General features: G+C 43.5%; 1 protein-coding gene across 5 annotated transcripts in view; it reads left to right on the top strand.

Moving 5' to 3' along the window:
* The window catches only part of SFSWAP (splicing factor SWAP), an 80,260-nt gene that overhangs the window by 31,413 nt on the left and 33,390 nt on the right, over positions 1-15,457 (top strand). For all 5 annotated transcript variants that reach the window (XM_070475039.1, XM_070475038.1, XM_070475037.1 and 2 more), the window contains exons 8-11: positions 6,004-6,244; positions 7,211-7,342; positions 8,011-8,104; positions 8,858-9,029. In XM_070475039.1, coding sequence (XP_070331140.1) covers positions 6,004-6,244; positions 7,211-7,342; positions 8,011-8,104; positions 8,858-9,029 — 639 coding nt within the window. The remainder of the gene's footprint in view (positions 1-6,003; positions 6,245-7,210; positions 7,343-8,010; positions 8,105-8,857; positions 9,030-15,457) is intronic.

Raw genomic sequence — 15,457 nt, 5'->3', positions numbered from 1 at the left:
CTATACACAAAAACACATGTGCTCTAATTGGCGGTCATTTTAAAGGGTCTCAAGGACTTAAAGGGCTGTGAGGCCCCACTGGGCAAGTGCACATCCTCAGCGAGTGTTGTGGGGTGGCGTCAGGTGCCCAGCTTCTCATCTTGCAGAACGTCTCAGCCCAGAGGTCTTTAGGAGGTGCACGCGCCCTGCAGTCAGCAGGCTTCACTCTGCACATGCCTCTGGTGCCTGCTCTGTCCTGGGAGCTGTGCAGGTGGCCTGGCACCGCCCTGTGTGCCAACAGCCCAGATTGCAGAGAACAGCCCCAGCAACGTGTGTTCAGGGAGGCAGAGCAGAGCCTCCTGGGGCAGGAGGTGGTAGTGGAGGTAAAAACTTTTTTCTTAATTGAAGTATAGTTGATGTACAGCACTTTTTATAGGTTGCAGGTGTTCAGCATAGTGATTCACAATTTTTAAAGGTTATATGTGCTCAGACTTCTCATTGTAGTGGCTTCTCTTGTTATAGAGCACAGGCTCTCTGGCACATGGGCTTAGTTGCCCCACGGTTTGTGGGATCTTCCCAGACCAGGGATCGAATCCATGTCCCCTGCAATGGCAGGTGGATTCTTAACCACAGGACCACCAGGAAAGTTGCACTTATTTGTTTTATACATTATAGTTTGTACCTCTTATTAATCTCCTATCCTTGTCTTGCCCCTCCCCCCTACCCTCTCCCCACTGGTAACCAATAGTTTGTTCTCCCTGTGAGTCTACTACTTTTTAGTTATATTCACTAATCTGTTGTAGTTTTAAAAATTCAACATGTAAGTGATGTCATATAGTATTTGTCTTTCTCTGTCTGACTTACTTCAATTATAACATAATGCCCTCCAGTCCCACCCATGTTGCGCAGGTAGCAGGATTTCATTCTTTTCTATGACTGAGTAGTAGTCCACTGAGTGTGTGTGTGTGTGTGTATACACACACACATATATATACACACACTACATTTTCTTTATCATTCGTCTGCTGATAGACACTTGGGTTGCTTCCATATCTTGGCTATTGTAAACAAAGCCATGAAAATTAGGATTGCATGTATCTTTTCAGGTTAGTATTTTTTTTTTTTCAGATGTATGTTCATTTGATTTTTAGTTTTTTGAGAAACCTCCATGCTGTTTGCTACAGTGGTTGCACTAATTTACATTCCCACCAACAGTGTATAAGGGGTCCGTTTTCTATACATCCTCACCAGGGTTTATAATTTGTTGGAGGTAAAAAAAAGCTTGGGAAGGACTTCATTCATAGCTGGCAGGAGACACGGTTTGGAGGTGCCAGGGTCAGAAATGAGGGGCACAGTGCTCTTCACCATAAACTGGAGGGCAAGACAGGACAGACGTGGGTCTTTGCTGAGATTGGCCCTGTCACATCTGCCCAGACCTCAGTGTCTGTGGTGAAAAGAACAGAAACAAATTTTTCCCTAAAATCTTTTCATCTGTGACATTCCATGCACAGAGAATCTTGGTGAAACGGCCTCATAATTGGCCACAGTGTTGAGTCCTCAGCTGTGGCATTGCCCCAGCAGGCACCTTGCAGCAAGCAAGTCTGCATTCTCAGCTCATCACGCCTCAGATGTTTCATTGCCATCAGGGTTATTTTTGGATGTACAGGGATTTTCAAATTCCTGTTCACCTTTGCAAGGTATAATTAGAATTTATTGGAAGAGACTCACAGAGTTCTTGTGTAAGAAGTGAGAGGGCGTCCCGAACATGTTGTCCCTAGGTTTCTGATTCCACTGTGTCCTCTGCAAGACTCCCCAGAGTGGATCCTGGTGTGGCCCTAGGGTTTGCAGTCTGAGCCCTGTTTCCAGCATGGGAATCCCCACATGCTGAGCAAGCCCAAGGCTTAAGAGATGCCTTCAGGTTTGGAAGCTTTGATTTTCATACCTGGAGATGGATTCTTTTTTTCTTTGTGAGCTCAGCTATGCATTTTAAATTTCTCCTTTATTTTAGGACATGTTTTTAGATGTTTGTAATGGGTGAGTTCTTGAGTTCATCTGCCATTTCTCTGGCAGGCCTATTTTTAGTCTTTGTTTTAATTTAATATGATGGGTAGCTCAGGTATAGACTGATGGTTAATCTGCATATTCATATCAAAACTTTCAAAGGGATGTTACTCAGTTTTAAAAATAATTTATTCACTTCTATTCCATAAAGGATGCATTAAATTATAATTGCATAATATATAGTCGAAACTTAATTTTAAAAAAGACTTTTTTAATTTCATATTTGTTTCATTGGTTATGGCTACATTTTTTAAATGCATTTTAACTTGTTTTCAGGTAAGAGGCTAACTGTCTGGAACAGGGTGTGGAGTGTCCTTTCCTTGAGGTGTGACATTTTGGACAGCACTTGCTGTCCCCTCTCCCCAGTATACGCAGGAGTGTGCTCTGTCAGGGGGTGGGGGGCAGGGCACACTCTGGTCCTGCTGATGCTGCCTCATCTCCTCTTCTATGGTGGTGGCTCTGCACAAGGGGTGAGAAGAAAGACCCTGGTAGCTTGATTATCTGAAGGGGGTGAAGGGAAACATAATTCCATTTTTTCAAGGTCATGGTTTATCTCACAGAGGCTTCTCTTCATGTTCAGATACCTCCTTTGGTTAGGAAAAGCTTGTATATGAACGTCCTATCAGTTTGTCCACCCATCAAACTCTGTGTCCTGAGTGCTGGGCTTAGAGAGCAAACCTCCCTTTCCTCCGTCAACCACCAGCCCTTTGTGGTCTCACCTCTGCCCATGCCTTCCTTCAGAGGTGTGGTCTGAATGTCTCTGTGCTAAAGATCATGTAGGGAGGATGTTGAGGCCACACATCTTACTCTGAAAATGTGGAATATTATTGTGAACGTGAATGGTGGTTGGTGTGCAGCATCAAGCCAGAGAGTCACAACCTGGGAATTGAGACATGTGTAATTAACAGAGAGTAAGTCATTAGCATCTCCGGATACACCCGCAGCGCATGTGAACTATGCAGTCGTTCCAGCCGAGGACAGCAGGGCTCTGGTCCAGCTGTTAGGAGAGGTGGGGAGCTGCTACACCACCTGTGTCTTCCCTGCATGGCCTGCAGTGCTGGACACCACGGGCAGTGAATAGCTCTTGCTATTTGTAAATGTTTTTGTCTTAAAGTAAGTTAATTGAAAATCAAAATAAAATTCCTTACTTAGAAAAATCTTTCACCATCCTCTAATGAAGAGGAATTAAATCTCTGTAGTCAGAACCAGTTGCTTATCTTTAACAGGATTAGAAATTTAAATGCTTAATTAGATCATTGGGTCTTCTGTGGTTTTGCTGGTTTTGAATTTTTTTCTCTCACCGAAAAAAAAAAAAAAGAATAAACTTACAGGAATTTCTATTGGTTTTTTTTTGTTTGTTTATTTGTTTTTGCTTTTTGTTTGTAAATAGGCTCTATCCTACAGATACTAGCCTGTGTGGGCAAAATATATAAGATGTTATTGTACGTCACTGTTTATAATAATAAAGCCCCAAAGTGATCTCAGTGTCCATTAGGACTTCTTAAGTAAATTGCAGTGCATCTCTGTGCTGAGGTGGGGACATGCAGTGGTTACAGAGCAGCACAGCTTTGTAGACAAGATGACTTACTTCCAAGACGAATGTATGCTTGTTTATTGTTGAGTGTAGTTAATTTACAGTGTTGTGTTAGTTTCTGCTGTACATCAAAGTGATTCTGTTTTTTACACACACACACAGATGTGTATGGGCTTCCCTGGTGGCTCAGACCGTAAAGAGTGCCTGCAGTGTGGGAGACCTGGGGTCGATCCCTGGGTTGGGAAGATCCCCTGGAGGAGGGCATGGCAGCCCACTCCAGTATTCTTGCCTGGAGAATCCCCATGGACAGAGGAGCCTGTGGGCTAGTCCATGGGATTGCAAAGAGTCGTACACAACTGAACAACTAAACATACACATACGTGTATATGCATGTATGTGTATGAGTATGTATCCGATTCGTTTATTATATCTGTTATATATATGTTCTTTTTCAGATTCAGGTCTATTATAGTTTATTAAAAGATACCTGATAGTTCTCTGTGCTATACAGTAGGACCTTGTTGTTTTATCTATTTTATATATAGCAGTATGTATCTGATAATTCCAGACACCTAATTTATGTCTCCTCCTTCCCTCTTTGGTATTGTTTTCTATGACTGTGAGACTGTTTCTCTATTGTAAATAAGTTCATTTGTATCATATTTTGGATTCTGCATGTGAAAGTGAAAGTTGCTCAGTCATGTCTGACCCTTTGTGACCCCATGGACTGTGTCCATAGAATTCTCCAGGCCAGAATACTTGAGTGGGTAGCCTTTCCCTTCTCCAGGGGATCTTCCCAACCCAGGGATTGAACCCAGGTCTCCCACATTGCAGGTGGATTCTTTACCAGCTGAGCCACAAGGGAAGCCCAAGAATACTGGAATGGGTAGCCTATCCCTTCTCCAGCGGGTCTTCCTGACCCAGGAATCGAACTGGCATCTCCTTCATTGCAGGCAGATTCTTTACCAACTGAGCTATGAGGGAAGCCCATTTACACTCTGCATGTAAATGATATCAAATATATCTGTCTCTCTCTCTGATTTAGTTCACTAAGTAATAATCTCAGGTCTGTTCATGTTGTTACAAATGGCGTTATTTCATTTTTTTGTGTGGATGAATAATATTCTGTTGGGTTTTAAGAATCCACCAGCAGTTTAGGAGACACAGATTTGATCCCTGGGTCAGAAAGATCCCCTGGAGGAGGAAATGGCAACCACTCCAGTATTCTTGCCTCGGAAATCTCATGGACAAAAGAGTCTTGGCAGGCTATAGTCCATGGGGTCGCAAAAGAGTCAGGCACGACTTAACAAACAATAGTATTCCATTGTACATATATATCTCATCTTTATCCATTCATCTATTGATGGACATTTAGGCTGTTTCCATATCTTGGCTATTGTAAATAGTGCTGCTTTGAACATTGGGGTACGTGTCTTAGAATTAGGGTTTTCTCTGGATGTAAGCCCAGGAGTGAAATTGCTGGATCATAGGGTGGCTCTAGTTTTTTAAGGAATAAGGAATCTCCATGCTGTTCTCCACAGTGGCAGCACCAATTTACACTCCCACCAACAGTGTAGGAGGATTCCCTGTTCTCATACACTCTGCATCATTTGTTATTTGTAGACTTTTTCATCATGGCCATTCTGACTAGTGAGAGCTGATACCTCGTATTTTTAATGCGTTGCCATAATAATTAGCAGTGTTGACCATCTTTTTTGTGTGCTTATTGGCCATTGTGTGTCTTCCTTGGAGAAATGTCTATTTGGGTCTTCTCCCCATTTTTTGATTAGTCGGTTGTTTTCTTGTTATTGAGGTATATGAGCTGTTTGTATATTTTGGAAATTAAGCTCTTGTTGGTCACATCATCTGCAAATACTTTCTCTCATCCTGTGAGTTGTCTTTTCATTTCATTTATAGTTTCCCTTGTTGCGTAAAAGCTTATTAAGTTTTATTGGGTCACATTTGTTTGTTTTTGCTTTTGTGTCTCTTGCCTTGGGAGACCTAAGAAAACGGTTTATGCCAAGACAAATTTTTAAAAGAGGAAAGTAAAGAGTGGAGAGTTGGTGTCAAACGGGGAAGCCAGTGGAAGGGTTTAGTCCTCAGACGGTCACTTCACAACACACACCAGGAGGGGAGCTGGTGTACTGGACAGAGGAGTTTGTCCTAATCTGCCATTCTGCAGTTTGTGTAGACAGTGGGCTTCTCTGAATGTCCCTGTGCGTGTTCAGATTCTATCATTCCTGGGTGTGTGTCTGGACGTTGTCCAGTTCTTCCAAATTGTGTTGTGCCCTGGGCACCCTTTCTTATATCAGAAAAATAAAGAAAATACATGGTTGACATTGGACAGAAGGTTCCCCCTGCATTGTGTATTGTAGCCAGCTGGCCCATCATTTGCCAATCTCATGCCCTCAAAATGTGTCTCTTTACAGCAACGGTGGCAGCCATGTACTACAGCTACTACATGCTGCCAGACGGCACCTACTGCCTGGCACCTCCCCCTCCAGGGGTTGACGTTGCCACTTACTACAGCACCCTGCCTGCCGGGGTGGCCGTGTCCAGCTCCACCGGAGTGACTGCCACTGCCCCACCCCCTCCAGGGACCACGCCACCTCCCCCACCAACCACGGCGGAGACGAGCAGTGGGGTGACCTCCACCACCATCACCACAAGGTATGCTGTCCTGCTGACCACCTGGAGCACGTGTGTTCTTGGTTTAGGCTTCTTTATAATGTGGATCACACAGAGGATCTCTGTTATCTGAGTATTTATTATCCAAGTCCCCACGTTGCAGGGTTGATCATGACATAGGCACTTACAGCAGTGAGATTTAACCAACTGAGAAAATTCCCTCCCTGTTAGCATCCCACACCCCTCCCCCTGAGCCCCAGCATCTGTTCTTTCCCGTGTGTCACCATCTCAGGTGGACATTACCGGGCATAGTCAGTATGGAGTCCAGTTATTTGCCAAAAACCCGGATTCCATAAAGTTGATGCAAGTGAATCTCTCCCACACTGTTGGGACCTGACCATCAGCCCAGCAAACCGTTGACTCACAGAGCTAGCACAGTAGGGACTAAACCCCCAGCCCTTGTCAGGGGTGGTGTGGAGGGGACTCTTGAGTGTCTCAGTTGAGCAGGCACTTTGTAAGAGGCTCTGGAACTTGCTAAAAAGATGCTCAGGAAACCTGACAGAACACTTTGTTATTTTTGTAGAAATGACCCACTTTCTGAACGTGCTAAGAAAGTCAAAGATGAAACTATGGGTGATGAATTATGCTAGCCAGCATTTTTAAGATAAAAAAATCCACACTTGGTTTATTCTTGGTTACTTCTGAGAATTAGCAATTGGAGGGAAATGGGAGGAGATGATTCTGTTTTCATGACCTTAAGTGTCACTTTGAGTAAAACCCCTGTTTTCACAATCAGCAGTGATATTTCAGTCCCTGTTTCAAGTGGATTGACTTTGATTAGTTTTCTGGAGTCCCAGTCATCTCAGATAAGAGCTTCCCTGTCTCTGTAACTTACCTGTTGGTGGGAACTGAGACAGTGCAAGTCCTCCAGCCACTGTGCCGGCTGCCCCGACCAGTGATCTGGGGGAGGGCCTGGTGCTGTGGGTGTGACCCTGTTCTCCTTTGCAGTGCACTTGCTCCCGTGGCCACCATCATCCCCCCGCCCCCCGACATCCAGCCTGTGATTGACAAGTTGGCAGAGTACGTGGCCAGGAACGGCCTTAAGTTTGAGACCAGCGTTCGGGCCAAGAATGATCAACGGTGAGTGAAGGAGTTTATATGGGGTAGGTGGATGGTATTTGAGGTTTAGTTTAGCTTCTTTTTTTAACCTAGCTACATAATTCTTTATATATTATATATATATATATAAAAAATATATAAAGAATTATGTATATATAATTATGTATATATACATATATATATTATATGTGTGTATATAGAATATATATATATATAATCCTATGTTTAGATAAGTACATCTTGTTCCGTTACTTTGAGTTGGGGTGGTGGTCTTTTTTATTGTTGCAATTTTTTATTTATTCAGTTTGTTTTGCTTCATTTTTAAAAAATATTGGACCTGCCTAAAATAAAAGGCTGGAATTCATGCTTTTCAAGAATCTGCTGTGGAAGTTAGACCCACACTTCACCTTGTGTTTTTAATCAAATAATGTTCCATGCTCAGATTGTAACGTAAAAACAGGAGGCTGTGGTTGCAGCATGATCTGTGTGACTGTGGATGAGTGCTCTGACCTTCTCTGCCCCAGTCTCCTGGGTCTGTAAAGTGTGTGGGGGGTGTTGTGGCTGCCACGAGGGGTTGTTGAGATCCTGGGGGTCAGTCACTGTGAAGTCAGAACAGGTGTGGTTGGTCAGAGCTGAGTTGTTGCAGTGAGCGTGTCTTATTGAATGCCTCATCCCTTCTCTGTTCCTAGGTTTGAGTTCCTGCAGCCGTGGCACCAGTATAATGCCTATTACGAGTTTAAGAAGCAGTTTTTCCTCCAGAAAGAAGGGGGCGAGAACGCACAGGTATGTGTGGGAAGAACAGTCTGATTCTTAAGATGTGTGCTAATAAGGCTTGTACATTTTACACTTGCTTTTAGGTGTAATGGATGTCTTGCATTTACTGACTTACCTTTCTTCCCTCTCTCTGTTTTATACCTGTTAAAACCTTTGACCACATTCACAATTCACTGATGATCATTTGTCCAGTCAAGGGTGCTGCCCACCGTTGTCTTGGAGGGCCGCCTGCTAGCAGCTCCCCTCACAGCTTCCCTCCCTGCAAACGGCCCCACACTTGATTCCTAGGTACCTGTTGGAAGCATTTCTTCCTGTCCTTATAATCCTTTCTTCTGCTTCTCCTCTCCTCTCCTCTCCTTATTTACATGGACACCCTGATATTTTTTAAAACCTGTTTTGGTAGAGAACATGTCACTGGATTCCCTCAGGCTTTTATCTCTGACTGCTCAAACTGAAGAAAATGGACTTAGGTGCCAGGCATAATTTGGTGTTCTAAATGTGTTCTCAGTGATCCATTTCCACAGGAGTAGTGGGCATTTGTTCCCAAAATGGTGTTAGAGGGGAAATACCTTCCGCTCTTCCTTTCAGTCTGTTCTATCAGAAAATAGTAAATCTGAGTTAGAAAGTATGCTCCTTAGTGTTACTTGGGCAGTAACATAGCAGTGCTGTCGTCCCATGAAATATACATACACTGTGTCTGTTTCCTGACAAATCCTGCGTCATTTCCGGTGAGCAATTCAGAGTCATGTTTAACCTCTACAGGCTGTGTCAGCGCCGGAAGAGACTCCTGCAGAGTCTGCTCCTGAAAAGCCGAGTGACGTTGGGGAAGATAGTGTGTCTGAAGACGCAGCCGACGTGGGGGGAAGAGGTGTCTCCTCGGGGAAGAAAGAGGCATCGTCCAGCAGAGCCGTCCCAGACGGGAAGCTTGTGAAAGGTATGCTGCCCTCGCTACCGAGAGTTCCATTCTTGATCTTGTACCTCGTAGGTGTCACTTTAAATTAGCAAGGAAGAGCGCTAGACCACTTGCGGTCAGCTGCCTTCAACCATAGGACAGGAGGGAATGGCTGCCCCTTTTAAGTTGCTGTAATGAAACTTGCTTATATGGGTTAGCCAACAAGTTTTCAGGTTTTTCTGTACTATCTTATGGAAAAACCTGAACAAGCTTTTTGGCCAATCCAATACTTTCTTGATTTTGAATTTGGGGTCATTTGGATACAAACTCATCTTAGGTATACATTTGTTTTAACAGACTATTCTCATGTTAGGGTTAATGGAAGTGTTTAGAATTTTTCAAATAATGTTTTGTACCGCCTTGGACTTGTGAAACTACATGCAAACTATTGTGCCAGTGGAATTAGTTTTCTTTATATGTTAAGGCAGGTCCCTTGAGGGTCTCTACCAGGCAATATTCCTTTCACTCCATTCCAGTTTCCCTTTATGTTCATGGGAGGAGTTTTTCATTTACCAGGACAGACATACAGAAAGAAGAAAAGTTGACACAGGCACATTAGCAGAGAACCCTTTGTGATAGAACATGTGAAGAAGCAGTGAATTCCACCAGGTGGGAACAAGAAAGGGCATGCAGAGGGAAAGGGACTCCCAGAAATAGAGGCTCACCCCTAGGCACGGGCGGTGCCATCTGAGATGCGTGGCAGGTTCAGAGATGGGAAGCGGTCCAAGTGACTCGGGTGTCAAGTGGGGCATACCCACCAAGGTAGCCTCAGCCACCTCATGGGGGTCTGCCCTCCTGGTGGGTCCTGGGGCTACCATCAGGGGCAAAACACCGTACATCTTAGATCAGAGGGGTCTCTTTGCCCCGTGTGGTGAGCGTGTGAAGCACAGAAGCCACGTGGGAGGTTTAGAGGAGCTGATGGCCTCGAGTGCAGGAGGGGCGCTGCAGCGAGTGCTCGGGTGGGAGGACGGCAGAGGGGATGCGGGATGGAGCAGGATGGGCCAGGTCACGGGAAGGCCTTTTCTGTGCACAGAGATGCCTTTTCTGATAGATGGTGATCAAGAGTAACCAGAATGACCCAAGTGAATAACTCGGAAACCCGTGATTTAGGAGAGCAGGAAAGTGTCTGTAAGCCTCTCAATACAGGAGGTTCCCTGAGCATACGTGTTTCTTCTCTCACCCCTCCCAGCTGTCTTCAGACTCTCACTGGAATAGCCAGAGGAATATAGCAAGTAGAGAGTAAAAACTGTTACTAGTAAAGCAATTATCCTTCGATTAAAAATTTAAAAGGGAGGGTGGGATTGGTTACTGCTCCAAAAGCTGGGGGACATGCTTAAGAAAGACAAGCCAGCCCACCTGGACTTTAGTTCATTAGGGACAAGCCAGACATTTTGGAGTCAGTGGCAGTGACCCCCAGGAGAACCCACTGTCAACCAAAAAAGGGAGCAGGCCAAAGATCAGAACAGCCAGGATCATCTGAGGGCAGCCGGGCCCTGTCAGGGTTTGATCCGGTGCAGTTGGTCAGCCCCTCAGCCAAGGTTACTGCCCACCATGGTGCACCCTCCACTCTCCTGTGAGTGCCCAGTAATTCAGCAGGTGAAACCGCGCTTGCCTTCTCGCATTTTCTGAGCCTGAGACGCCTGAGAGCTGCAGGTGTCTGACAGAACCCACCCTGCCCGAGACGGGTCACTGCACCTGCAGAGAGGCAAGAGTTCAGAAGGACATGCATCTGAGCCCTTGGAAGCAGTTACTAAATTATAGGAAAATTCTTTTACTCTCTGATTTCTACTCTCACAGAATTAAAAGGTCTGTAAAATTAGTGTAACTGATAATCCAACATCTGGAAAAGATTTAGAAAATGATTGCCAATTCTTAAAATATAATAAAGCACTCAGAATCAAATTGGATGAGAAAACAAGTTCAGAATTTTCCTCAGATTTCCAAGGAAAAGAATAAAGATGGAAGAAAAGCCATCTAGATAGGAAAATAGGTTGTCCTCCACAGGGGGAAAAAAGCAGGCTGGCACATTAGACATGTATCTGTAGCATTAAATGCCAGGGAATTCAGGTGTATCAGATTCTGAATGCAAAGTATTCTAAATGCTGGAGCAGAGTTTACAGATGTGGCAATGCCCTGAAATAGTCAAAGAAACTGAAAATAAGACTATTATCAAAAAATTATCAAATGCAGTGAAAACTTAAAAACCTATAACTTCTTATGCTTGTGTTGATAAAGAAAAAATAAAAACAAACCAAGCATTCAACTCAAGAACCTAGGAAGAAACTAAAAAATGCATGGAAGGAAAGCAGAAAAGGAAAATCACTAAAGAAGGCAGAAATCAGTGAGGAAATAATAAAAGACCAGTAAAACTTTTCATCATTGTGCAAGTTTAATACAGTGTAGAAAAGAAAGCAAATGCACAACATAATGAAAAAAAAAAAAGAAAGGAAAAAACTTGTTTTTAAGTACACAGAAATAATATGTATAACTAAATTTGAAAATTTTGAAAATAAATAATAAAATTGTCTAAAAAAGTATGAAGTGGTAAAATGATCTCCAGAGAGGCAATAAAATAGATCTGTAAGACTAAAAGAATTTAGAAAACATTGGTTAATGAAATACCTCTAAAAGCAGGCAGGCCAGGACAAAGTCAAGGTCAAGGTAATTTGTGATTTAAGCTCCTCCAGAGCCCAAAGATCAAAAGTTCAAAAGCTCTCGAGCCCCAGTACCTTAGCCCCACAAAGCCTAGCAATGTGCAGGCCAGGAGCCCTGGGTAGCCCAGGTGTTAGCTTCTCAGATGGAAGCAGGTTCAGAAGGGCAGTAAGAGCAAGTGTGGGCAGGTGGGGTTCCTTGCAGAAGTCCCAGTGTGGCACCCCACCAGAAAACCTCCCAGTACAGCCAGTCTTACCACTAGACAGGTGCTGGAACAACACCCACACTTCCCAAGATGCTTATGAGACAGCTTCCCTAGTATGACAATAATTGATGTTGGAAAAACAGGCTCTCCATTTGAAAAAAATTAGACACCCCACCTGACAATAATAATGATTCCAAAGTGTTTAAATGCAGAAACTAAAATCATAAAGGGAGAAGAAAATTAGATAGTTCTTTCCTAGTCTTAGAGTTGGAAAGGACTGCCTAAGAATTAAAGCCGTAAATGATAAAGATTAATAGGTCTGATGGAAGCTGGGCCCGCATAGAGTTGAAAGACAAATGTCAGGACAGCAGTGATTGCTAGTAATAACAGAAGATAAAAGGTCAAGATCCTTGCTATAGGAAGAGCTCTTGTGAATCAATAAGAAAAGTCACTGCAGTAGAAAAACAAAGGGCATGAGAAGATAGTTCACAAAAGAAAAACAGGTGGTACGTGAACATATTTTTAAAATATATCTTCACTGACAAGAGACTGTTCTTTGCTTCGACTTTGGTAAGTTAGAAAGTAATAGAGAGGGTGTGGGCGGCTGGGCCCTCACACACCGTCCGTGGAGTGTTGTTGGTAAGGCCTCTCTAAAAGAGGGAGCATGACAGTGGAGACCCACCTCTAAACACAGACGCCCTCCCGCTCCTGGAAACGGCTGGTTCCCCAGGCTGTCTTGGCCAGGTGTTCATCACAAGGCTCGTGAGCTTTCAAAAATAAAAAATTGGGAACAGCTGTGGGAGACTGAAATAAACTGGCATGTCCATACCAAGAATATAACTGCCATTTATTAAAATGATGTATGTTGACATGGAAAGATGTCTACACTTCTTATATGGAAAGGCATCTCTTGTTAAGTGGAAATAATAAGTGGGCTAAAAACTGTTAAGCGTGGTCCCATTTTCCTGTATTTGTGCACATGCACATGTTTGTGCCTCGGAACCATCCACTGATAATATTCAGATCATTTCTTTCCCATATCGGAATTGCAGTTGGTCTTTCATTTTGTTCACCTGTGTTTTCACAATTTCCCACTGAGAATATATTTTACCATAGAAGTTAAAAGTTATTAATGACCTTAAGAAAGGAAGCATATCTGATGTGGAAGGCAGAGGGCCGGACACTGTGGGTTCACTCACAAGTGTTTCCTGAGAGTCGGTGCGGACCTGGGCAACATTAGTGCTGCAGTCCTTGCCTGTTCCAGGCTCCAGGTGAGCAGACCACACACACAGTACAAACTGTGAAGAGTGGCCTGAAAGAGAAGAGGCCAGCAGGCCCTATCCAAGGAGAGGCTTCATTTGAAAAGAGCCGAGGAAGAAAGCCAGGCGTGGAAAAGAGGGCGACAGCTCCAGGCAGAGGACAGGGCTGGCCCAGAACATGGTGGGAGAGGTGGCCAGGAGCCTGGGCTTCATCCTAACACAACAGGAAACTGAAAGCTGTAAGAAGTGCTCTTCACATGTTGTGATGTGACTTGCAAATAAGCTTCCATGTAGAAGCAGTAGTTGTATAATTGAATAATTCTGCAAAGGAAGTAATTCCTAATCGCCTGCTTTCAGGCTGAGCTACATTGGGAAAGTTACTTCACCTTTTTAACCTCAGTTTCCTTATCTGTAAATGGGGAGGCCTGATCATTTCTGTTTCTTCATGGGGTCGCAAATGTGAGGTGAGGTGATGCGTGTAGACTGCACATTAGTCAGTTCTCTTATTTTAAGTCACTTTAAAGTATATCCATGTTGTTGGCATGCATTAAGCTGTGTTCCAGAAGTTTTCCTTTTAATGTATTTGTTGGTTGAATTTATTTTAGTTTGAAGGCCTGAAGATAGGGAGTAATTGTTTTAAAATTGTTTTGTTGTGTAGTACTTTAGCCCCAAGTTAACGTGAGTAATTTTAACATTTAACTGAGCTTTTCTTCTATATTGACATGTTTCTTTGACTCTGATTTATTAAAGAGACCTAGAGGTAATACAGGGTTAATGTTATGATACTTTTTTCTTATGAAAAAATTTCAAACAAGTACAAAAACAGAGCCTGGTGAAATAGTCACCACACACACATGCAGCCCTGAGCATCCAGCTCCCATGGCCAGCACTGACTGATTTTATCTATAGACTCAGTCCAGCCCACCCGCAGGATATTCTGCAGCAGATCCCAATATCATGGCATTTTATCCATCAGCGTGAGTGCATGTATCTCCAAAAGATAAGAGCTGTTCTTAACATAACCTCAGTAAAATGATTAATATTGACTCTCCCAACAAAGTGTATTTTTCCTCCCATGTTCTTTGTCTGGGGGGTTATTAGGAAGGTGCATCACCCTGCACAGTCCAAGTGCATAGCATTGCATAATCAACACAGACTGATTTTGCCCCCTTTGACTCTGACTTAGCACTTGTATGTGCGTTAGTCACTCAGTTGTGTCCGACTCTTTGCCACCCCATGGACTGTAGCCCTCCAGGTTCCTCTGTCCATGGAACTCTCCAGGCAAGAATACTGGAGTGGGTAGTCGTTCCCTTCTCCAGAGGATCTTCCTGACCTGGGATCAAACCCGGGTCTCCTGCGTTGCAGGCAGATTCTTTACCATCTGAGCCATAGGGAAGCCCACTTGACCAACATTGAACATCTTAGGGTGTGCGTTGTAGCTTGAGGTGATGATTGATAAGAGATGATTATATTTCAGTGATTGGGTTATTTGCCTGCTTCAAGTCACCCACGGATTTGGAACCATAAAATGCTGAAAGTGGGGATGCCTTGGGGGTCAGCTGAGTGAGCTCACCCTCACAACCCCAGTCACTTCAGACAACCTGCCTTTGTTAACCCAGATCCACTTCCTCCTTAGAGTTAGCTCCTTTGTGCTGCACTTAAAATAGCCCTTCATTGTGGTTTACTTGAATAGCTTTCACCAGTAATAACACATGGTTTTTAAAATAAAGTATCTTATTACAACCAATTAGGTGTTGTTAGGAGCCGTTTACCATAGTGTCTGAGGAAGAAGGGACCCAGTGAGTGAGTGTTAAGTGGATGGGGGGAAGGGGAAGAAGATTGTTTCCTTTTGGGCCTTTGTATTTCTCTTAAATTAAAAATTCCAAATATTCTAGGAGAGAAAAAATTGAACCACCTAAATTTTTGTTACCCTAGGTTTAAAATTGTCTTACAGTTTCAGAGAATAGTTTGACATAATGCCTGGCACAAAGTAGGCACCCAGTCAAATGTTTGCTGAATAAAGGAATAGATTATCTTGCTTTTGTAAAAAAAAAAAAAAAAAAGAAAAAGTTTATTTTATATAGCTATGATTTTTTTTTTAGAAGTAACTTTTAATAGTGGAGTCGCATCATATGCTTACTTACGGAAACTCAGCTATGTGCTGAGCCCAGAAAAAGAAGGAAAACATCCACAAAAATTGACCATTTGGCCCTGCGATGACCCCAGATGGTACTCAGTGTGTGTGTCCTGACGTGGCCTGAGTTGGAGCCAGTGCTTTAGTGCCCTGCATCTGG

Source organism: Odocoileus virginianus, chromosome 12 (assembly GCF_023699985.2).
Source record: "Odocoileus virginianus isolate 20LAN1187 ecotype Illinois chromosome 12, Ovbor_1.2, whole genome shotgun sequence".
In the NCBI taxonomy this organism is placed as follows: domain Eukaryota; kingdom Metazoa; phylum Chordata; class Mammalia; order Artiodactyla; family Cervidae; genus Odocoileus; species Odocoileus virginianus.
Note: the sequence above shows the minus strand (reverse complement) of the source record. Positions and strands in the feature narration are given on the sequence as shown.